We start from the raw sequence: 26,184 nt of genomic DNA, 5'->3' as shown, positions 1-26,184 counted from the left end.
ACCTTTTTTTACCGTATTCTAAAAAATCCAAATTTGACCTGTCTGGTTCTCTTTAAAAGATGAGAAGCCTTATAGTCTTACAGGGTTATATTGACTCATCCAAGAAGGGACCAGAGAAATACAAGAATTTCTTTGTACCTTGACAAAGGACAGATCACGTCGAGCAATCAACGTTAAAAATTTGTCCTTCCTGGAGGGAGCTAGGTGAAAAATTTATTGCTTTCATTTACTGATTTCTAGTTTAACTTCTTGTTTTTCTTTAATAGGATCTTTCCCTTTGTCTTAAAGACGAAGAAGATCAATTTAGCACAGCCCTCTTACTACCATCCCGTGTGCAGAAACGTCATTAGGGGAGGTTTTCTATTCCCTTGACTATTTTATTTTATTGGGCTTAGAGATACATTGGGGACAATGTATTATTTTAAGTTGGGGGTGGGGTATTGTGGTGGTTGTTGGGGTCCTTGAGCGTTATGCTTGGACGATGTTTGTATGCTTAATTTGTTTGCTTGCTCTCTTTCTTGGTTGGTTACAATGAAGTAGTTGATGACGCACCCATTTTGTTGTTAGGTTTGCATGAAACTATGTTTAAAGAGCATGATCATGATTTTTAGCTCTTTTTTTTTTAAAAAAAAAAAAAAAAAAAAAAATCTTATCTCTCATGCATCTTTAAGTCCCTTGTCCAACAAAATTAGGACTTGCATGCTTAGAGTGGTGTTATGGGGCTTATATTTTTGTTCACACCGAAAGGCCTAGTTGATACGTGTTAAGTGACTGAAGCTCAACCTAGTAATGCATGACTAAGTTTTTGTCAAACTCTTGTTTTGTATTGTAAAAGCCAAGTGTAGAATATATAAAAAGCAAGTTTGTAAAAGACTGAGTGTGTTGTAAAGTAAAAGCAAGTTTGTATGTTATTTTTTAAGGGGATGACTCCTCTTTCTTGAGATATGATTAACCTGGGGCGACTATGACACCCGTAGTTTCCCTCTGAGCTAAAGTATCTCGAGAAATGAGTAAGCTTCGACACCTTGTTAAGAGACATTGCTTGTAGTTGGATGACTCGTATGACACTCGTGTGGACAAGCCAAAACGAAGGTGATGTGTCTAGATAAGGCTTCTTTTTTTTTAGTAAAAAAAATAATAAAATAAAAATAAAAGTTTGGTTTCCTTAAGTGTGCCATTATAAAGTTGGGTCTAGGAAGCTTGGCTCTTGAACCTTCGAGCTAGTGTAGGGGAAAACAAATTGAGGGCCTTATAAAACCATTATGGGCTTTGCGAGCTTAATTAATAGGGTTTTTGACTCACTCATGCATGAAAAGTTTAGAATCATTTTTAAATGTGCTTCATTGATTGGTTGTAATTTGATTACATTTTTTTATTTATTATAAATCTCATCCTTATAGACTGTTGAAACTAGAGTAACGACCTTTGTGATGGAACAAGCATAATTTTCTGTGTGAATGTGTGATTCTATCTTGCTCGAGGACGATCGAGAATTAAGTTGGGGGTATATGATAGCACCAAAAATGTGCTATTTTTCTCTTCTTCATTCTAGGTCGTTACTATATCTATTATGTTTATTTGATGATTTTGTAGGTATTGAGCATCTTGGAGGTAGAATCAGTCATTACGAGCTATTTAGGGTTAATTTGGAGTAATTAGAAGCTAATTTGAGTAATTGGACTTCAAAGGAACGTGAACATATGAAAACGCCCTCGAATGGAGCGTTGTGCAATGCTATAAGGCAATAGCTACCTATTTTGGGCAAAACAGGGTAGTGTTGCAACGCTGAATGTGTTACAAACACCAAGCGGACGCGCGTACAAGATAGGCCAGCGTTGCAACGCTGCTTGCAGCATTACGATGCTGAGACCAACTCCTATATATATGTCTCTTTGTTTTAGGTCAAAAATACACGCCCACCTTCGACCTCCAGCCAATTTCTTCCTCTCTCTTCCCTCTTCCACTTGTTATTTGTGTGTTTCTTTAGTAATTTATCCAATAAATGCCGGATTGTAGCTTCTCATCCTCCATGGGAAGGTAAGCTTTTGGTTTCTTAGTTTAGGGATTTGGAAGATCTCGATATAATTTTGTAGATTTCAATTTAATGATGTATACAAACTTATTTATGGGTTTTGATCCGAATTTATATTTATGAATTGCATGATTTTAATTGTTAATTGACGCTCAATAATTTTGTCATGTGATTCTAATGTTTTGTGATTACCTTGTAATATCTAGCACACATTTATAAGTTAATCCAATTTAAAGCAATAGGTTAGTTAGGCAAAAAGGACTGCTCTTAGCAACCTAGAGAAAAATTGTATTGTTTGTTTAATTAGACGTTAGAAGTTAAACACTCATCTTAGTGTAATCCTTAGAACTTAATGCGATTCATTAATTTGTATGGAGCGGATTCGTTTTTTATGCATTTTGATTAATTAGATAATAGGACTACTGGTTAGGATTCCAATCAATTGGGCTAAGCATGAACAAGAAGTTTAAGTCATAAATTGGGTCAATGATCTAAATTACATTCGGGAAATCCATTCCTCTAAGCTAAGACATCTCGATTAATTGTGTTTCTATCTTTTATTTTCTCGCACTTTATTTTGTGCAATTTTAATTATATATCCACACCAACCCTCCCCCCCTATCATTTTAACTAAAAACAAGCTTTGATGAACTAATCTTCTACGCTTCCCTGAGGTTCGACCCCGGACTTATCGCTTGTACTACCATTTAGTATAAAGTAGTTCGTTCAATGATTTATAAATATTATTTGCGTAGGCGCGGGTTTACAGGTGACGGTAAACTCGATCCTACCATGATGCTCTTGTGTCGATTTGTACAAATGGGGTGCCTAGCCCAGCAGTAGTGACAGTTGCGAAGGTTGAAGCTACCAAAGTTACGGGTGAAGTTGCAGCGGTTTTAGATTCGATGAACATAGGTGGGCAAACATTTTCACCAGTGAGATGCCCCTCAATGCGATAACTCCTCAAAATTAGGAGGACAAGTTCTTCCATAGCAAAAAATTGCTCATGTCCAGCTTGTAATCTAATTTAAAAGTTGATTTAATGGTGGGTTGCTGTAGGTAAGACTGCTGAAGGATCCACAGGCATTAGCAGAGGCGTAGGCCATCGAGCTCTGATACAAAAAAGCAATAAAAATGACACCAAAATCAATAAAGGAAGAAAGCCCTTTTTCCGTCTTTCATTCAAGACAATCACTGTAGCTATAAGGGTACCTTTATACAAGAAGGGAAAGGGAATCCTAGAAGGCATAATGGACAAAATAGGTGGACCCTACAAATATTATTCACCAATGAAAAGAATATGTAAGTGTACAAAAGATATTTAATTAATTTATGGCTCTAATTGAGATTTTTCCCTCACATGTATAAGCTTCGGTCTATTCTCACACTCCAAAACCAAACTTCATAACCGGTAGAATGGTTTTATACAATTTGAGTCTCATGGAATTGACAACCATGTTGATCAATCACTCTGTGGTTTTTCTCTAAAAAAAAATATTAATAAAATAAAAAAAATAATAATAATAATAAATCAGTGTTAGATGTAAATTAATAACTAAACCTAAACTATGACCAAATCTTTTTTTTTTTTTAATTTTTTTGAAGAAAATGACCTGAAAAATTCAGTCCACTCAATGAGTTGAATTATAAATTTTTTTATTGAATCCTCTCAAAATCAATTTAAATTCGGCAGTTCCAATTCAATTTGTGCATGACGCATTAAATTAATTTTATAAGTTAATCTGATTGTAACTCAAATTATTTAGGCTTTTTATGTTTACTTTCCGACGACGACGACCCATCTTTCTTTATCAATCGTGTTTGAAGGTGCAACGTTATCTTTCTGGATTTAAAAAAAAAGCAAAAAATAGAATATATGGTTTTGGAAATTAAGCGGATATTTTCTTAAAATAATCTAATAAAAGTATTTTTTTTATTTTTAAAATAATCTAATAAAAGTATTGTTTTCTTCTTTATTTACTAAATAAAAGGATTGCTTTTTTTTTTTTATGGGGCACATAGTCCTCTCTCATATTTATTTGTATTTATTATGTGTAATGAAATTACCAAGTTATCCTCCCAATCACTATCTCACTCAAAACATTTTAGAAATAAACATCTCTGGTTAATTGTATTTTAGAAAAACTAATTTGTTCTTCCTCAATTTTGTTTTTAGAAAATTTGTCAAACAATTGCATCAAAATAATAGCTTAAACTCATATATTCATATTAATATATTATTGTCTAATTCATAATTTAATTAAGATTAGCCTTGTTGTAGGGAAGAGGGAGGTGAGAAACTAATGGGTAAATAAAGATTAAAAAGGAGTTAAAATAAAAGGGAAATATTATAATTTAAAAAGTTATGGAATAAATGAGGGGCGATCAATTTAGTAGCTTAGACCTCGTTTGGTAACAATTTTGTCTTTTGTTTTTTTTGTTCTTTAATATTAAGCCAATTTTCTCCTCATTTATCTTTATGATTTGCATCTTTTTTAAATACAATTCTTGAATTTTTAGTCAAATTCCAAAAATAAAAGGAAATTTTTAAAAACTACTTTTCTTAGTTTTCAAAATTTGATTTGATTTTTTAAATCATGGAAAAATGTAGATAATTAGGTTTCACAATTGTTCATCATCATTAAAATTTAATTTAATTTTTCACTTCATAATTATTTTAAATAAATTAATAGAATTAAATGTTGGCTTTTTTTGCCATTAATCTCAAATTAATTAATTGATTAATTAATATTTTGATGATAACAAACCTACTTTTATTCATTAACAATTTGAATTTGAGTATTTTGAAGTGTCCATTGCGTAGAACTCGAAACAATGATTTCAAAAAAAAAAAAAATTGAACCACTCAAATCAGAGTTCAAAACGAAGAAAATATGATCAAAACAAGCCTAACAAAAAAATATCGAGCTGATGACATGACATAATTTTTCTCAATCAAAGTGGACTTATTGAAAGGTGCTATTTGGAGCAATGGATGAGTTAAACATAGTAGATCTTTTTATTTTTGGATTGATCTTTTTATTTTTGGATTGATTTTAAAAAGAAAATGAATTAAAAATTATTTTATTTTTGTATCTAACGGCTAGTTTGGACACACGGTGGACATTGATTTTTGTTGGATTTTTAAAAGATATATATTGTTATACTATTTTTTTTTATTTGTGTCTAACTGTAAGTTGAGTTTAACATCTCCACCATTAATTTTACTTTTCCAAGATTTAATGGTCCAAATTAAATGTGGTTTTCAACAATTTTTCCTCTTTGTTTAAACTAATTTTCTTCTCCAAATCATGATAACAATTTTTGTTATTTTCAATCCTCCATAACTCATTAAGCCACCATGATTGCTCTCCATTGTTGTTCTATCTCCAAGCTTCAATTTTCTTTTTTTCATCTTCTTATTGAGAGAGATATTTTATGTTGTGAGGATTGGTTCGTTGAGTGTTAAATTTGTAAATTCACTCTTTTAGAAAGTTTTTCGAGTGTGCTCTCTATTTTTCCAAACTATTGTAAGGATTGCTCTTGGTCTCGAAAAAATAGCCATTGTAATGGTTTGATCCTCAACCATAGGGTTTGTTCTTGGGCCCGAAAAAATAAAGTTGTACGGTCGGACTCTAAGCCGTAAAAAGAGTCAAGTTCGTAGTGACATACCCAAGAGGAGCTTGAGAAGTGGAGGTAGGCCGGTTGCACCGAACCACTATAAAATTTTCGGTGTCAATTTCTCTATCCCTCTCCTATTTAATTTTACATTTAATTTGTTATTATATTTTATTACTTTAAATTAATTACAATTTTTGTTCTTGAAATTAATTGCTTATATTGGATTATTTTGATTGGTTGTTCTTGAATTTCTACATCCATTATCAATCTTGTTACTAGAATCAAATTGGGTGCTTTAAAGTAGTATTATTAATGATGAAATGTACAAGCAAGCAACGGAAGCAATTAGAATCAATAGGTACTCCAAATATACTTAATTTGAGTTCTAAAGGCATGTTACATAATAATTTATCAAAGTAAAGGGTTTCAGAATGGATACCTTTGATGAATCTTCTAAATCCAAGCTCCTCTACCCGAATCTGAGCTTCAAATCAACAGTAGATCACTAAGAGTGTATTCTCTACTATTCTTAATCTTGGATTTGAGCAGTGGAACTCAGAAATTCAGTGAATTGAGAAGGATAAAGGAGAGGGTTTGAGAGAGATGGAGAATTTCTACCAAAAAAAACATTTTTTCAGCATTCATCATCCTTCCATAGGAGAAATCAAGTACTTTTATGTAATAATTACATGCAAGCACTTGACATTCAACTCAATCCACTTCAAATTGCACTCAACATTATGGCTAGGTGTACAATTAGCAATTAATCCACCACATCACTATTAAAAGTGGATTTTTCCACTAAACCAAATTTGATTTTCAATTTTTTTTTATTTAATTCAAAATTAAACAAAATCCAAAATTCAATTTCTAAAATTGAATTGTAAATTGGATTGAAAATTCAAATATAATTTAATTCTAATTAATTAAACAAATTTAATCAATTAAATAATTTAATATCAAATATTAAATTAATTAAACACATATTTCATATATGAATCATGTTCATGTAATTTAATATTTAAATCAACATTTAAATATTTTAAACTCTCCAATTTCGTTTAATTTCGACAAATTAAACGTCTAATTATATCAAATATAATTATTCAAACCCTAATTTGAAATTGAACATTTCAATTCAAACCCTAATTAGAAATTTGAACACTTCAAATTGCAATCCTAAATTCAATTTGGACATTTCAAATTAAAGATCAATTTGAACACTTCAAATTGAAAACTCAATTTAGATTTTGAATATTAAAAAAAAAACACTCAATTCACTAATCCACGGTGTTCATGTTTTACGAGCTAGTAGAAAGACCTTATGGACCTACAGATCATGAACTCCAACAATTTGAGATCAGTCGGACTCTTTAGATCGATTTAATCATATTCATTAACTACCGAGACACACCACTATAGCTCGATGGTTGCACCCTCCTCACTGTAGATATATTTCTGTCTACTTGATTTAATCATAATTAGCAAGTTGATCCTGCACAAGTTGTTCCTAATAACGGTTGGGTCAAATGTTGTTTTATCCCCGAAATTATAGTTTGCTCCTTAAGTTCCACTGATCTTCTAATGAACAATTGGTTTGTGATCCAATCACTAAACCAAATCCCTCTCAGACCAATGAGAGGATGGGCCCCTCATTCAAAATTTGGATCCAGTACTTAAGATGACAACCTTTCTCCTCCCTTAATTAGGTAGGTATAAATTTCGTTTTGCACCCTATTGTTGGGTGATGCCCTAGATCTCGTAGGGTCCTATAGTTTGTAAACATTGTTGAACAAACTCATTATGTATTTAATAAAATATATGATATTTTATTCATTGTCTATAAAATATATGATATTTTAGTTGCATTAACCACAAACCAATAAACTAACACCCAAGGTTATCTTTGTAACTTAAACATGCATGTAGAGACATGCGGGTGGATCATGTTTAAGTGATAACTTAAATGGTATGTAGTAGATGGATAAGGTTGGGTACTTTATCCTGGTGATACTACGAGTATGACCCACTTTGTAGGTGTTACAATTGTTGTAAAGTGCTATGTATAGACATGCAAACGAGGATATTCTATACAGAGGAGTATGTATAAGACCGGACCACGAAATGTTTAGTCCCATTATATAACGTCATTCATAATAGAGACTTAATTTTCACCAGGATGACCATAGGTAACGTGACCTGAATCCTGGATGAGTTGTGAACTCCTGCCTATGAGGGTGGTCCTTTGATTTGTATGTGTTAGAAATGTCCTAGAACTCGCAGTACGTAAATTTTGTGTTAAACATTCTATTTGTCAATAAAATATTATTGAGTATTTTTATAAAGTTGTTGATATTGCATTCAATTATACAAATCCAATAAACATATCAATGGCTACAGTATGAATACTTTAACTTTATGTGGTGACATAAACAGGATCAAGTTAATAGTATATAGCTCGAATAGTCTATAAGTATATGGATGAAATTGAGTATCTCATCTTGGTAACACTATTGGATACGGCTCATTTTGTATAGGTAATACAAATTATGTGACCCACAGATCATTCATGTAGAGACATATGAGTGGGGACATCCTATGCAATGAGTTTGCATATAGACTAGATCACGAAATAGTCACTTTTCTTTATAACGACTGTTTACTGTTAAAATTGACTATTTCATACTAAAGTAACCTAGGATAACTCGATCTTAATCTTGAACTAGCTATGAACTCTTGTTTGTTTTGGATTATCCTTTGATCTGCATGGGTGAGAGTAGTCCAACAACACTGCTCAATAAGCTTTCCATTTTGGGATAAGACCGGATAGATAGCTGGGACATAGCTCTGCAAGATGAAATTCACTCCTACCCATTTTAGGGTTAGCAGATAGGTTGTTCTCTTAAGTACTGATTCCTGGTCTTAAACAATCGGGGCCCCGCCTTCTCATAATAGAGAGAGACATGATTCATAAGTAGTATTATGAATCAATTGTTCATTAGAGAGTCAGTGAGAACTTGAGAAACAAGATGTATTTACAAGGGTAAAATGGTACTTTTGATCTAATTGTAATTACGCGACCTGTTAAGGATCGATTTACTGGTTATGGTTTACATGGACAGAAATATATCTACAGGGAGGAGAGTGCAACTATCGAGCTATAGTGGCGTGCCTTGATAGTTAACGAATGTAATTAATTCGATTAGAGAGTTTAACGAATTAATTACAAATCATTGGAGCTCATCATCTGTAGATCCACTAGATCCCTCTACTAGCTCTTAAATTGGAAAAACAAATTAAGTGTTGGTGTATGAAATTAGGGTTATGAATTTGAAATGTTCAAATTCAATTTTAGGGTTTTCAATTGATTGTATATGATACAATTAAAAACGTTTAATTTAATTAAAATTAAACAAAATTGGAAAATCAATTAATATTTAAATTATGATTTAAATATGAAATTGATTTATATTGGTGAAATTGGTATTGTATTAATTTAATATTAAGATATTAAATTAATATTCTTTTAATTAAAAATTAAAATTAGTTTTATTTAAATTAATTATTTTTTGAATTAATTATATAAAAGTAATTTAAAAGTAATATGAAATGATCATGTTAGTGTATTTTTCCAAATTTTGGGAAAAATCCACTAACTTCATTTTAATGGTTTTTCACCAAAATCCAATTGAATTTTGCAATAATCACCAAGTAAGTGGTGTCATCCATGAAGTCCTATTGGTTTGCATGATTTTTATCTATATATAAAAGCTCTACGCAAAAAGATGATAGAGAATTCTGAGTTACTTACTGAAGTGGAAAAACTGAAAACCTTACCCAACCCTCACTAGTTCATCCTCAATTCAGCTTGATTTGAGTGTTTCCACCGCACATTCATTCAAACAATAAGATCCTACGAGATTTAAGGCGTCAACCCCAACATCAACATTATTGTCTGGCTCTTCAAGCTGCTTGCTTGTTCAACCTAAACAACTGCTTGCTTGTTCAAAAGTTTCAGATTCAACTTACAATTTGAATAACTAATTTTCTAGGCCTGTTCTCAAGAAATTTCCTTCTACAAACTTTCTCTAAATTGTCTTAGCAAGATTACTTTAAAATTTCAGCTTATAAATCCTCATGGTTTGGCTGGAATCCTCAAATCATCAAGATTGGCTCGAGCTTACCCGAGAGCTCGACCTTCAACCAGATTCTTTAATCTTCAGCCCGATTCCTCTAGAATTCTCTTCTAGAAATTCAACCTCAGAAACTAGACACACTCAGGGTTTGAATGGCTCTGGAACCACTCCATTTGCAGGAGTAAATTGTTCAAACCCTTTCTTCAAAGCCAAGCTTCTCTTCTATACTAGCAGCTGCATGCTAATCCTTCATTGATAAGCTGCCACCTCATCCTTAAAGAGATAACAACAAACCTGAGCATGACAGTTGGCTTAGCTAATCGTTCACTAAGCCGATCCTTTCCCCTTGGTCATCAATGCAAGGGTCAACTCTCAAGCCAATGCTTGCAACCACTTGGTCGCATGCCTCTTTCAAACAATGCATCGTCCAAACTTGGCCAACGTAGAGCTCACTTTGAGGCTATCGTGTCCCTCCTATGGTCACGTACTTTAGACCAACACATGTCCTAGCCCACGCATGGCTTAGTCTTAACACATCATCAACCAAGCATTAAGCATTCCTCAACGCACAACCACCAGGCATCGCATGCCTTATGTACCTTGCGCCAAGACTGCCAACGCTTTCCAAGTAATCGCACAGTCTTCTAGCGCAATCGCATACCTCATCGTATACTTCCTCACTTCATCGCATAGCTGCAACACGCATCAAGTATCCAGCGCCTTGCACTCATCACCACACACTAGTTAGCGCGCACGCCCAGCCTCTACGCTCAGCCTTGTACTTATCGTCTACTTCATCACCACACACTAGTTAATACGCACGCCCAGCCTCTACCCTAGCGCACATCATCTACTTCATCATCTTGCGCTCATCATCTAGCGTTTATCGTCTAATAGTTATCGTGCAGCCCTGTATGCACTATGCGATCACCCTTGTGCAGCGCCCCAACGCCCAGTGCCCACGCTCGCGCCTGGCCCATACTTGTTGCAAGATGGTTCTTCCTTGTTACACGATCACGCAAGCCTCTTGGCTGCCGCATGCCTTGTCAACGCATAGGGTTGCAAGCGCTCAACAAGACCACCTTAACGTGCACAAATCCTAGATTCCTCCATACTCGGCCATACTTGGCTTCCACAAGAGCTCGTCTAACCTTCAAAGGTAAGGTCAACACATACAAACTCTCCTCCAATGCCAACGCAAGGCTAATGCATATGCTACACCATACCAACACTTAGCCATTTTATGGCTTGCCTAACCTCCAAGGCAAAACCGACAGCTATTCTTCCAAACCAACGCCATCAATTCCTTGGCCTATACCTAGCCAATTTGTCACTTGTTAGACGATCTAAAACTCACCCGAGACTAGGTTTTTCCCACACTTAGAATTTTCTTCCTCTATCTTCCTACTTTCTTACTTCCTTTTACAACTTTACCTTAACATATCTTTAGTCTTTGCTTAGGATTCTTATTACTCACTTATGTAGGGAAAAATGGAGTAGGGGGTTTACAACATTGCTAATTCATTTACAAAGGTCCTCACAGCTATGGTGTTTAATGGTCACCTACAGAGTATGGGTCTACGGGACAGGCCACGTCTGGACTAGGGCAAGTGGGAGATATTGTACTGGACACGTGTTATGCCCTGGTTTATTATTTGTGTACTTTGTATTTTGATTATATTGTACACCCCACTAGCGAGTTGATGTCCTAAATCTCGTAGGGTCTTATAGCATCTTTCTCAAAGTACGACTGTTGAATTCTTAGTCAAATTTCAAAAACAAAAATAAGTTTTTAAAAGCTACTTTTTATAGTTTTCAAGAATTGACTTGGTTTTTTATACCACCGGTAAAAAGTAGATAATAAAGGAAGAAATTTGAAGGTAGAAATAATATCTATAAGCTTAATTTTAAAAAACTAAGGCCTATTTGGTAGCGATTTTATTTTTTGTTTTTGTTTTTAAAAATTAAGCCTATTGACACTACTTCTACCTCTAAATTTCTTCATTTGTTTTCTACTTTTCACCAATAGTTTAAAAAATCAAGCCAAATTTTAGACTTAATTTTATGGTTGTCCAAAGAGAGCGTTTAGGGCAAAGAGTTGTTATTATATTCCTCAGTTATTATAGTTGGGTTATAATAGTATGTGTTTGGGGTGTAGGTTATTTTAGTTTGAGTTATAATACTCCGCGTTTGGAGCGGAAATAGTAAACATTGTAGTAAATATTAAAAAAATGATGAATGTAAAATAGTAAAAACTGTAGTAAATATAACATGGGTTTTGAAATATTGTTGACTGTAACTAATTGGAGATTATAAAATAATATGTACTATAGCAAGATGTGGTTATTATAGTCATAGAATAATTTTTGCCCCAAATGTCTCTCAAAAGATTATCAAACGAGCCTTAATTTATATCATTTCACTTTTTTAAAACCTTGAAAAGGTAAGGAAGCTCATGTAATGAGGTGGGATCTCTCTTGATTATTAGACAATATTTTCCTACAAAGTAGGCAGATGTTTGTAGGCAGATGTTTGCAGGCAGATGGAACATTTTTCTAAACATATTATTCAATTTGATGAAATTAATAGTGTTCATGATAGCTTTTGTAAAACCCAAAAAAAAAAAAAAAAAACAATTTTTTTTTAGGGAATTATTAAATATAAGATATTTTTTTTATATAGCTTCTAGATGGATTTTAGATGATAAGGTATTATTTTAATCTCAAAAAATATAAATTATTTAAAAAGTAGATTAATGTGAGAATTAGTAAAATGACTAAAAATCTTCCAAATATATACTAAGAAAATAAAATATTTATAATTAACCTAATCATTTTAGTGCAATAAAAATATATTTTAAGGAAATGTAAAGATGGAAAGGATTTTAAGAAAAAAAACAATGAGACTAAAATGTATATTAAATTATAGGCAACAGTATAAGAATTCGCTAAAATGAGCATAGTTCAATTAATGTAGTGTTTATATTATCAACTTTGAAGTCATACGTTCGATTCTCTCGGTTCACATATTATCAATAATAATAANTATATATATATATGAATTCAATTTTTTAGGACCTTCATTTGATTTTTAAAAAATAAGTTTGTAAACAATACTTTCCACCAATAATTTTTTTGGTTTTATTATTCATTTTTTATTAATATTTTCAAAAATCAAGTAATTTTTTTGGGGGACATATTTCAAAATTTTTATTTTTATTTTTAGAATTTAACTAAAGCTCCATTTGTTAAAAATTTTGGTTTCTTATTTTTAATTTTAAAAATTAAGCTTATAAACATCCCTTCCACTCCTAAATTTCTTTACATTGTTATTTATGTTTTACCCATGTTTTTAAAACCAAGCCAAAATTTGAAAACTAAAAAAAAGTTTTTAAAAAATAGTTTTTGTTTTTCAAATTCGGTTAAGAATTATCTGTTACTTAAGAAAGATACAAATTATTATAAGAAGTTAAAAGAAAATACGCTTCATTTTCAAAAACCAAATATCTACCAATAGTGGCCTAAGTATTCAAGTATTTTTTTAAGAAACATGATAACCATAGTAAGAAATTTATGAAAAAAAATATATTTTTTTAAAGAAAATATCTTTTTTTTTTTCAATACAATAAACATAAAACTTAAAAAATTATCCGAAAAGGGCAATATTTAGATGGATACATACAAATATGCTATTAAAATATTTGTTAAAAAAATGGTCAAAAGAATTTACTATGTGTTAAATTAAGATTAGATAATTTGATAGAATACACAGGAATTAATATTGAATTTTCCAGTTAAAAGAAGATGTAATAAATGATAAATACATAGAAGAAAACGACGTCATTTTGTGTGGTATGGGCCTGTGGGGGCCGTAGATGATATCCAACGGCTGATAATAGCTAGAAGACTCAGTCGTCAGTCCCCTTGTGCCCTTCAATCGTTGACTTGTATTACCCAATGGAAAACGACGACTTTATCGTGTATTGACTCAAACCCTCGAGGAAGTTTCAAAGTACTTTTTCATTTTAGGGCAAATATCCCATACAACCCTCTTTATTATATAATATAAAAACATTCATTTTTTTATTCAAAAGAAGGAAAATTTTCAATTTTATATTCCCAAATTTCAATATACCATCTAATTATGTCTCATTTGAAAAAAATTTCAAGTTAAATTTATAATTATATCAATTAAATCCATAAAATTTTATAAATGAATCAATTTAAGATTTTTTGAAAATTGTTTATTCATTTACTCTAATCATCCATTTTGTAAATCTGACATTTGAAGAAGTTTATACACGTGTGAGAATTAATTGTATGGATGATTTTCGATGTAATTATAATGAAATAGTCTAAATTGATTGGTTTATAAAATTTAGGAGTTTAGTTAGCTTAAATTATAAGTTTCACACGATAACTTACGAGAAATGTGTAAATGGATGGAATTTTAATGAAATGTGGAATGTGGAATATGTGTATGTGATGTTCAAATAGTAAAGTAAAATATTTTTCACTTTTTGGAGTTGGAATTCAAGGTAGGCCTGGCATGACTTTTAAGTATTAATAAAATGTTTTAAAAAGAAAAAAAAACTTTTTTTTCTCTTTCAAACAATTGTTTTTGACAAATTATAAGTTTTTATTATTATTATTATTATTCAAGTACTTTAAAAATTTTCAAAGAAAGGCTTAATATCTACTTTTGTTTTTCTTTATTATGAAAAATGATCACTACTTGAAAGTTTTAAGATTTATAAACAAATTTACATTGGTTAAAAAAGTATTCAAATGGAACAGATGAAGCTTTTAGTTTGTAAAAGTTGTATTTGTATTAAAGACATAATTTAATTTTTAAATTCTGATGTTCAAAAACTGTTTTTCTACCGCTTAAATTTAGGAGCTCTCTACAAGGAAGTTGAAATTTTGAACTTACATTCTGTTGTAGTTCTTTAACTAATCAAATAACATTAATATTTTTTTGTTGAGTTCTGGTCGGTTAAAATCTATTTTTTGGGGGCGAATTTTCATTCCTCACGACGCTCGTTGTTGGAGTTTCTAGTCTCTTTTTCTCTTCGTCTTAATAGTAACAGAGGTTTTTCTTCTTCTTTTTTCCTTTTTCTTTTTTCTTTCTTTTTCTCTTTGAATTATTTACCAATCTTACCCTTAAACATCCTATTAAGTATTAGATTAAATTACAATTTTGATTCCTATGCTGTGGAGAAAGTTTGATTTTAGTCTCTATGGCTTATAATTAGAATTTAGTCCCTGTAAAGATTATTTATGAGGGATTTATCCAACTATAAAAACTAAATTCTTACTTTCTAATACTATTATTACTAACTTGGTGTAAAAATAGAGATGTTGATGTTACCAATAAAAAAAATAACCATTTAATATTTTTAAAAAATCAAATTACCAATCTTACATCAAGGGTTCAATTTATAAAGCTTTATTATTATTTTATTATACTTTTTAATATTGGTAGATGATATAATCTTGAATTTGTCTTCACCCATCAACTTAATCTTATAGGTCAATCAATAATTTACCACATATGGTTAATGAAACAATTACTTTTTTTTTTTTTACTAACTTTCCAATCATTTATCCTTTTTATTTAGTTGTCATGTTTTAATTAATTAGAAATATAAAAAGAGCATTATGATAATCATCCATATTTTATTTCATTTCCCTATGAGAGTAAACACCAATAGATTTTTATTACAACATTAAAGCTATTTATCTTTATTACAACATTAAGGCTATGTTTACACTAGTTCAAAGGTAATACATCAATGGTAATGTAAAAAGTGGACCCCAGTTGATTATTTTTGTTGTTGTTTACCTAATTTCCCTAATAGTAATGAGATGTGGAGTCCACCTTCAAATTTGTAATCAAATTATGTAATCTAATTGAGAAATAAACATTCCTCAATCTGATCGCGATTGAAAATTATATGAGATTCACTAACTTTACCAATATTATCGTTGCAGTTACAGATATTTTTACTAAAACAATGAAAATTATGAATTTATCATATATACTGTTACCTTTATCGCAACTGTTACTTATACCGTTATAGTTACTATTACTGTTATAGTCAAACATTAACATTAACAATAACAATAACAATAACACTAAAATGTGACAAATTCATACTTTTAGATAAATGCGATAAAAAAAACAATCTAATTACGTTTGTGATTCGATTTTATTACGATTCATTATGATTTCATCGATATTTGTAATATACAAAATCAAAGACATATGATTCCCTTTGCAAGTGAGGCTCATTAAGATTGATATATAAATGTAAATTCTTTTTTTAATACAAATTGAGAGAGATTTAAACCACGGACCTCTGGATCTTTAACACAAAGAGTTGAACTAAACTTTTATTGATAGATTTATAAAACATAAACTTATTATAATTGCAATAATTTTAATTATGATTTAGTAAAAGTAACCTAAGCTCATTTTAGGTCCATGCATCACAATTGATCGGGGGAAAAAAATGTAAATTGAAGGTGCAATCGCCATCTAGTAATCGGATGGTTTTAGTAGCATTCTTCCCCACTAAAATCGAGATTCTAATATCTAATTATTACCAACGTTATCCATGAATTCTAACCAAAAGAAGAAAAAGAAAGGGAAAATCATTGTGGAAAAAATCAGACCAATCAACCTCGGCCATTCTGTCGTCTTCGTGGAACTGGAGAGGGTAAATAAAAAGGAAAATTAAACTGGGCTCCACCGATCCCAGTGCGATCCCCATTCTCACTGATAGAGGCCCCTATAAAGAAGAAGAAGACCACGTCCAACATTACTGCCAAGTCTTTCCTCCCTGCAAAACTCCGTTCATACGCCGCCGGAAAAAATGGCTTCACCTTCCTCCAAACTCCTTCCATTCTTCGCTTTTCTCTCCCTCCTCCTCCATGTCCATGCCCGACTGAACCTTGATCCTTCAGATCTTACAGCCTTTTCCATCATTAAAAATGACTTGGGCATTGACGGTCAACTCTCCCCCTCCCCATGCCACAATACCGGTGTGTTCTGTGAGCGGCGGCTCTCCGACAACGGCACTTATGTTTTAAGGATTACCAGGCTCATTTTCAACTCCAAAGGTCTCACTGGTTCTCTTTCTCCGGCTATCGGCCGGCTCACGGAATTGAAAGAGCTTACGATTTCTAATAATCACCTCGTTGACCGAGTACCTTCCGAAATCGTGGACTGCCGGAAACTGGAAATTCTCGATCTCCAAAACAACAAGCTTTCTGGAAAAGTTCCGTCTGGATTGTCCTCGCTGATTCGCCTTCGAGTCATCGATCTTTCGTCCAATAAATTCACGGGCAATTTGTATTTCTTGAAGCATTTCCCCAACCTGGAAAGTCTCTCCATAGCAAATAATTACTTCACAGGGAAGATCCCAGCTTCAATTCGTTCTTTCCGTAATCTTCGAGTCTTCAACTTCTCTGGAAATCGCCTTCTCGAAACTTCAGCCTCCATCGTAAAGGGTGTTGAGTTCCACTCGGCTACCGAAGTTCCCAAGCGTTATAAGTTAGCTGAGAATTCCAGTACGAAAGGTACGCACAGAGCCGCCGCTACAGCGCCAACTTCGAGTGCTCAAGCTCAAGCTCCAGCTCCCGCGACATCCCCGCGCCGGAAAAATAAAACAAAGAAGATAATTTCTTGGATACTTGGGTTTCTTGCTGGAGCAATTGCTGGAAGTTTATCGGGGTTTATCTTTTCTCTACTGTTTAAACTCGTCATAGCAGCTATTAAAGGTGGAAGCAAGAATTCAGGTCCGTCTATCTTTGCTCCTAAGTTGATAAAAAGAGATGATTTGGCTTTTCTAGAGAAAGACGATGCGCTTGCATCTTTGGAGCTGATTGGAAAAGGTGGATGTGGAGAAGTTTACAAGGCTGAATTACCTGAAAAAAGCGGGAAAATGTTTGCGATTAAGAAGATAACTCAACCCCCCAAGGACGCGGCTGAGTTAGCTGATGAAGATAGCAGACTTATGAGCAAGAAAATGCGTCAAATTAAGTCGGAGATCAGAACTGTAGGTGAAATCCGGCATCGGAATCTTCTTCCTCTTGTGGCTCATGTCCCTCGTCCTGATTGCCACTACCTTGTGTATGAATTGATGAAGAATGGCAGCTTGCAAGATATGTTGAATCAGGTTTCAGCAGGTGTGAAAGAACTAAATTGGCTTACTCGACATAACATTGCTCTTGGAGTGGCATCTGGGCTGGAGTATCTACACATGAACCATACCCCACGTATTATTCACAGAGATCTGAAGCCTGCAAATGTTTTGCTCGATGATGACATGGAAGCTCGAATTGCTGATTTCGGGCTGGCAAAAGCAATGCCTGATGCCCAAACTCACATGACAGCTTCAAATGTTGCAGGTACTGTAGGATACATCGCACCGGAGTATCATCAGACATTGAAGTTCACTGATAAATGCGACATATACGGCTTCGGGGTTCTGCTAGGTGTCTTGGTGATAGGGAAACTTCCATCTGATGAGTTTTTCCAGAACACGGATGAGATGAGTTTGGTTAAGTGGATGAAAAATGTTATGACTTCGGATAATCCTAAGGGAGCCATTGATCCAAAGCTCCTGGGAAATGGCTGGGAGGAGCAAATGCTTTTGGCCCTCAAAATTGCCTGCTTTTGCACTATGGATAATCCAAAAGAGAGGCCTAACAGTAAGGATGTCCGATGCATGCTGTCACAAATCAAGCACGATGTACCTGAAACTCCCTCTCAAAATGTCTAAAATAATAATGCATGTATAAGAACGTTATCTGTTAGATTCTGCTTCCAACGATGGGCATTGTCAATCAAATATATATATATTTGCATATTTGTATTGTCTTTAATCATCCACTTGCATATTCTTAAGGCAAAACCTCACCGTCAATTTTGGAAATGAAATAACAAGGTTTAGGAAAGATGAGGAACACCGCTAACAGGATAAAAATCAGTTTAAGAGAGCCAGGAAAAAGAGCTACTGGTCTATTACTATAATCCAGATTGCAACCAAGATATTTGTCCATCTCAGTAAGCATTTCATAAAATATTATGCATATGCTTTAGAACACCCAACATTACACATCAAATGATAAAACGTAACTACTTTTATTTACTAAGCATCCATTGAGGCAGTCCACTGGCATCCTAACAATATGAACCCTGGATAGCATGTTAAATGGTCATTATCTGCTACCATAGTACCATATCTACCATTCACATTCTGGTGGATGTAACTTTTCTGCCCTAGAAAGTCCCTGGACAGGACTATAAAATTTTGATCAAGGAAATTCATATTTTCTACCTTTCTATTTTTCTGCTTTTCTATTTCTTATTGTGCCTTCATCAAAGAAAGGCTCGTCTTTCTACTACTTACTAATCACGATAAGTTATTTGATAGTGGAAGAACATGAATCAGGCACCCTTCTCATACAAGTTCTTTTACTAGCTGCCTGGTTCTCCTGGAAATACATTTTTTTAACTGATTATAGAGGAATCTATTATAGAAGCCATTATAACTTGACAACACCAAGACCCAGCTTCATAGACATTTTTTAACGGATTGAAAGTTCTTTCATTGAGAAATTTATCCACATCAACACCAAGCTGTATTCTCTAGACTATGAAGCACTCAGTTATAATTGGACTGATGAACCAGATTGATGTTTGTATTGGGATCAGAAGAAGACTACAAAACTTGAGAAGTCTCCCCAACTCTCCCAATTGCAAACCACTCCCCCCCTCCCAATCTCATTAAGTTTGTGAGACATCTTTCATATCAGCAAACTTACTCATTAATGACTGATACAGGCCAAATAATCACTTCGATAAATCAAGAACTTAACCTTCAAGAGCAAGACATCGAATTGTGTGGAATGGAATGCTACCTCAAAAATCCAGTAGTAACTGCGGAAGAATTCTCTCCAAATGAGTGGCTTCAATTCTGTTAATACCTTCTGCTTCAGCAATTGTTGCAGCGCGCTGCACAGCCTCTGCACAAATAGAAAAGCTAACCTAAGAGAAGAAGGAAACAGTTGGACACCAAATTAAGCATCTGACTTTTCACCATAAATACCTGAGACAAAAATTTGTACAAGTTTAGAGCTCAATTTAAGAGCATTTGCATTGGCTGCATGGGAATCGCAAGGTCAGAAATAGATTTTGCATCTTCCGGTAGATGGTAACCATTCAAATAACACGAGCTCCATAGAAAATAGCATGCTTAATAGAAACTCTAATTTAAAAATGAAATATTAGTAAGTAGTTGAAGTAAACTAAAAATTAATGATACCTGACATCGGCCTGCTCTTCTTGGATGTTCCAGCGTCAACCTGAAAAAAAATTGTAAGCTAGAGATCAACTCCACTGGTCTAGTCGAGAAAAAACCTAACTCCATGTTTACAACAAGATAGATAATCACTGACTTGTAGTTAAATTCGCTAGACTACATATCAACTTTCCATATATACTTCTGCCCTGTGCAAATGTTTGGTAGTAGAAATGTGCATAAAATTGGTGGAATCGTGAGAAATTCAAGAACTAACAAAGCATTCTAAGATTAACCTAAGTACCAGTGAAACCGAAACGAAAAACGACAACAAACATTTTCACAAAAGAAAGCAGTAGCGATTAAACAGTAAAAATCACAAGAAACTCAGGGAAGGGGAATCACCTCACAATCCATAGCATCCGGATTCTCATTTTTCTCGCGCTCTGGGGAAATGCGAGCACCAAAGCAGGAAATGAAGAAGTGATCAAAAAAGAGGGAACGAAGAATTCAAAACAGATAGATAGACAGAAGGATAGAGTGATCCGAAGTCCGAACCAAGTGATCTTCTGCTCCACTCGAGCTTGAAGATGGCGTGAATCAGATCCTGTCAATTATACATAATTGAAGAGAAAATATAAACGTAGCAGACATTTAAGAACAAAGAATCGTCGAATTAAACTTGGATGAAAACGATTAAACATGGAGATGAAAGAATTACAGGATGAAATGCGTTCTCTTCCATGGTGAGCGAAACTGGCGACTGGGATCCTGTAAGAAGCAACTTTTCAAAATTCAACTTATCTCACACCAAGCGTGTTTTTTTTTTTATCTGTTTTCAAATTGCCGCTAGTTTTAGTTTTTATTCGGCCCATTTGAGCTTATGCCCTTCATTTGGGCTTATCTTGGGCCCAAATTTAAGGGCTGCCCAAAGCCACCTCTTCATATGGAATAGGGTGTATATAGTTCGGGTTGAATCGGGTTGGAAGAATTTTGTGGACTCGGATTGGCTAAAAATGAACCTTATTATTTCATTTTTGGAAGGTCAACCCAACCCAAAATTTATGGGTTGGGTCGGGTTGGGTCACCGATTCTGTTACACAATCGCTTACCAAATAGCAAATACTACATGATCGCCTACCAATGTTATACAATCGCTAACCAAATGCTACACGATCGCTGAGCTCGGCTACACGACCGCTTAGCTCTGCTACACGATCGCTGAGTAACAAAATGTTATACGATCGTCTACCCAATACTATACAATCGCCTACCCAATGCTATACGATCGCTTACCAAATGCTACATGATCGCTTACCAAATGCTACACGATCGTTGAGTAACAAAATGCTATACGATCGTCTATCCAATGCTATACGGTCGACTACCAAATGTTATACGATCGCTTATCAAATGTTACACGATCGTTGAGCTCGGCTACACGATCGCTTAACTCTGCCACACGATCGCTGAGTAAAAAATGCTAATACGGTCGCCTATACCGCATACCAATGCTATAATAATCGTCTACCCAATGTTATACAGATCGTTACCAAATGCTACACGATCAGCTTACAAAATGCTACACGATCGCTGAGTAAGCCTATACGATCTGCCGGTTTTATGTTTTATTTCATTATATATATATATATATATATATATTCGGGTCGGGTTAACCCGAAAATGAAATGGGGTAACCCAAGACCCAACCCGAATTTAATATTTTTAAAAAATTTTAACCCAACCCAACTCTTGCGGTTTGGGTTGGATAGTCCGGGTTGGTCGAGTTACCGAGTTTTTTGAACACCTCTAATATGGAATGTGTCCAGTTGGGTTATGAAGTTTTTGAACTCACAAAAAGGTTGTTTGGGATGCTGAGTTGAGATAGGATATCTAGAGTTCATGTCCGTGGAGTTCATATATCTATAGAGTTCGTATGTCTGTGTTTGGAGTGTAGAATTATTTGGTCTCAGTTCATATGTCTGTACTTAGGGTGCAGAGTTGAGTTCATATGTTTGGGTATTTGATGTAGTTTTTTGAACTCTAAATAATATGCCTTTATGATTACTATTTTTGTTTTGAGACTTTTTTATTCAATAATTCTAGCCATCTTTATTTGAATAAAATATGGATTACAATTATTTTCTTTGAATTTTTAAAACTTTTATTTCTTTCTTTCTTTCTTGGCCTATGAACAACAATTAACTCATTACATTTATGGTAGAAATATGGTTAAATAAAATGAGAAACTAAAGCGAAATAAAATCTTTTGATTCTAGCTAATTTTTCTCCATGAATTTCATTATCATCTACTTCTTTTTCTTTTTCTTCCTATTGTTGCTCTATGTTTTTATTGTGTCATAAATCTTTTTAAATAGATCTTCCCCATCATCGCAACAAAAAATGGAATGTCACCATGTTTCTTCAACAGTTTCACTTTCATTTCCTCCAAATTTGGAGGGTCATCAGAAAACAGATCTCTATTTTTCACTAATTCTTACTAGAAAATGTTCTAGAAAAAAAAAATCTTGCTATGTGTTACATACTTTTCAATTGCATACGTACTTTTCGTCTAAATATTCTTAACACTCGTTTGATATGTAAATTCATTACGTATAAATATTGTACTTAATGTAGACAAAATAATATTTTTTATATAATCAACAACCCTAAAACTTACTTTAACAGCCATCAGTCTTATAATAATCGGAAGTGGTTGTCGAAGTTGATTATCGAAGATGATTTTTGCTGGAGTTTGTAGTCTAAGGCGGTTTTCGGAACCTGAAGTTGGTCAGATGAAGGTGTATTGGATTTGGTTGTCGAAGTTTGTCATCGGAGGTGGTTTTCGAATCCCAGAGTTGGTCGGACGAAAGTGGTCGGTTCACGGTAAAGAACTATCCTCGGCGATAGTTTATATGGCCGAAGTTGATTATCAAATATGATTTTCGCTGGAGATTGTAGTTGGAGGTGACTATCAGAGTCTAAAGTTAGTCGCATGAAGGTCGTATTAGAGTTGGTTGTTTGAGTTTATCGTCCAAGGTGGTTGTCAAAGCCTCGAGTTGGCCATCGGAGTTGTCACTCAAAGGTGATTATCGAAACTGATTTTCATCAAAGTTTGTAGTCGAAGGTGGTTGTCGGAGCCTACGAAGGTGGTTGTCAGAGTTGGTCATCGAAGTTTGTTGTCAGAGCCAATTGGTCATGGGAGTTGTTAACGCAAAGGTGGTTGTCGAAGTTGGGTCAATGGAAGTGGTTGTCGGATGCCAGAATTGGTTGTCGAAGTTGGTCACTCAAAGGTTGTCGGAGCTCAGAGTTGGTCGTCGAAATTGTCATCGGAGGTGATTATTGAAGCTTGGAGTTAGTCGTTGGAGTTGTCATCAGAGGTGGTTGTCGAAGCTTGGATTGGTCATTGAAGTTTTCATCAGAGGTGGTTGTCGGAGTCCAGAGTTAATTCTCAGAGTGTGATAGTGGCCGATAGGTGAAGCCATTGAAAAAAATAGGAAGAATGGATAGTTGGGGTGAGGTGGGATGAGTTAGGATGCGTTAAGGTGAGTTGATAAAATATACCAACTCAACTCCATCAACATTTAAAGTTGGTAGGCCACAATGAGTTGATATATTATACTAACTCAACTCAACTCATGTTGGTGAGCCAAACACCCCAAAAAAGTCTTTTTATTTAGTACATGCAACTAGGGGTGGCAAATCTAATTAAGGAAATTCAAGTGTAGTTTGGATTTTTTTGATTTTGTATAGCAAAATCCTCACTCACACCTTTCACACACAGATCTCCTCCCTTCTCAGCCATCTCTTCAACTCTCACGTTTTAGTCTCGATTTTCAGATTGCCAGATAGCAGTTGCAGTACGATATTGGAAATGAACAGCAGAAATGACGGAGAAGAGTTGAAGTCAGCGGGGACATTCAAGGACGACGAGAAGAAGTCGGTTGTGCTTCACAATGTTGGGTCATTGGCATTGGAACCCACCTTTAATCTTTGAAAGTAGGGCAGATGAGGGGGATAAGAGCATTCACAGACAACGAGAAGAAGATGGCTAACATTGCCGGTAAGTTATTTGCAATTTTCTTTCTCTCTTCTCTCTCTCTTTTATGTGGCAACTCCTCCCCTTTCCAAGATAAAGTGACCCTAATTGAAGAAGATCTATTTAATCACAAAATTGCCGTAATTTACGCAAATGTCCTTCGATTTAAAACACTTAAAATAACTAATCATCTTTTGAAAAGATTGAAATTTCCTCGCAACAGAAGCAATTGGATGTCGTTGTCTCTAAATTCATTTTACAGAACATTCAAAAAAACAGAGTGACGAAAACTAAGGATAAACAAAGACCTAAGCATGCTGTTACTGAAAATATAGATAAGAGGGAAGGGATATCACATACTCTTGAAGAATACTGTCTTCTCGCTTCCTCTTCCAAGCACGAACACGAACTGTTTAATTGTATATATGTGTGTGTGTGTGTGTGTCTATATATATTAAACTACATGTTATAACACATATAACATATAACCTATAGTTTATACTATATCACATATAATATAGCCTATAGTTTTTATATAAATCACATTCATATAAATTAATATTTGAATCATACTCAAATAACAACATCTCCCATAAAACTATATAGTTTCTGAAGGGATTGGAATTCCCCATAGCAAAAGCAATAGGACGCATCAATCTTTAAAGTTCATTTTACATAATACATAGGATTAAGAGAGACGAAAACCATGGAAAAACATAAACCTAAGCATGCTTTCACAATTCAAATAAAAAGGAAGGGATTGAGAAATCACATACCCTCGAAGACCAAATCTTCACGTTCCTCTCCAATTCAAGTCGTCTTTTCCCGATCTCATGAACTCGAAATCCACTAATTCAACAAACAGGAATAGACACCACCAAGGAGTCTTCTCTGTTATTTCAGGGATGAAAACCGTGCAGAGGTGTGGGCTTGTACTCAGTCTTGACGTGAGGGAAGCAGGAGATAACTGAGAGTTTTTCTTCTCTGTAGATCACAGAGAAAATGAGAACTAGAAAGAGACACAGAGAGAGAGAACTTTCTCTCTCTTCCAATTTGTTACGTGTGGAAGAGAGAGATTAGGGGCAAGAGAGATATAACTCCCTCCCCTTTATTTTTAATCAATTCAAAATAAAAAATTTGAATTTAATATATATATTTAAACTATATGTTATATCACATATAATATATAACCTGTAGTTAATATTATATCACATATAACATAAACTATAGTTTATTATTTTTTTAAATAACCTAAGGTATTAATATAAATCAAAATCAAATTAATTTTAACCTATAGTTTTTATATGAATCACATTCATATAAATAATAATTCAATCACATTCAAATTATAGCACCTCTCAATAATATATATAAATTTAATATGAATCATATTCATATTAATTTTAACATATAGTTCATATATGACTCATATTCATATAATTAATATTTGAATCATATTCAGACACTTATTTCTCTCAAAAAAGTATATAAATTTAATATAAATCATATTCATATTTAATTTTAATCTATAGTTTTTATATGAATCATATTCATAAAATTAATATTTGAATCATATTCAAATATTTATTTTTCTCGTAAAAATATATCAACATACATTATATTATATAATGTATTGATATATATTATTTAGTTGTATCTTATACAATTAATTCTCTTTAATTAATTTGAACAATTCAAATCACACTAACATTAATTTGATTCTCATCCGTCCTCATTAAACTAACGAGGGGACCTTGTGGACCTATAGATTGAAGCTCCAATGATATGAGATTAATCTATTAAAATATTTTAATCAAATTAATCAACATTATTAACTATCGGTCACTCCACTAAATACCGACAGTTGAACTTTTCGCACTATAGATATATTTATGTGCCCACTATATATAACCAATCAACAACGCATTGACTGTTCACAGGTTGCTTGTAAGTACTATTAGGTCAAATTATAATTTTACCCATGTATTTACATCTAACTTCTTAAGTACCACTGATCCGTCTAATGAACAATTAGTCATAGTCCAAC

The 26,184-nt window shown here is 33.6% G+C and overlaps 2 protein-coding genes across 3 annotated transcripts; one reads left to right on the top strand and one right to left on the bottom strand.

The window, feature by feature from the left end:
* Window positions 1-16,289: 16,289 nt before the first annotated feature.
* On the top strand, window positions 16,290-18,683 carry LOC120071161 (leucine-rich repeat receptor-like serine/threonine/tyrosine-protein kinase SOBIR1). Its single transcript, XM_039023266.1, has one exon. The coding sequence runs from the start codon at window positions 16,667-16,669 to the stop codon at window positions 18,575-18,577; it is 1,911 nt and encodes a 636-aa protein (XP_038879194.1). The 5' UTR covers window positions 16,290-16,666; the 3' UTR covers window positions 18,578-18,683.
* A 554-nt stretch (window positions 18,684-19,237) lies between these two features.
* Window positions 19,238-20,932, bottom strand: LOC120071162 (protein MHF2 homolog). Of its 2 annotated transcripts, XM_039023267.1 has the most exons (6): window positions 20,820-20,932; window positions 20,657-20,705; window positions 20,504-20,544; window positions 20,123-20,162; window positions 19,907-19,960; window positions 19,238-19,823 (listed from the first exon to the last, which is right to left on the bottom strand). In XM_039023267.1, the coding sequence occupies exons 1-6, from the start codon at window positions 20,841-20,843 to the stop codon at window positions 19,720-19,722; spliced, it is 312 nt and encodes a 103-aa protein (XP_038879195.1). In that variant the 5' UTR covers window positions 20,844-20,932; the 3' UTR covers window positions 19,238-19,719. The 2 variants fall into 2 exon arrangements, with proteins under 2 accessions (XP_038879195.1, XP_038879196.1); XM_039023268.1 differs by lacking the exon at window positions 19,907-19,960.
* Between the last annotated feature and the right edge of the window lie 5,252 nt (window positions 20,933-26,184).

The sequence above is a fragment of the Benincasa hispida genome, chromosome 2 (genome assembly GCF_009727055.1).
Source record: "Benincasa hispida cultivar B227 chromosome 2, ASM972705v1, whole genome shotgun sequence".
NCBI classification, from domain to species: Eukaryota; Viridiplantae; Streptophyta; class Magnoliopsida; order Cucurbitales; family Cucurbitaceae; genus Benincasa; species Benincasa hispida.
The sequence above is the reverse complement of the archived record's forward strand: the minus strand, read 5'-3'. Positions and strand labels throughout refer to the sequence as shown.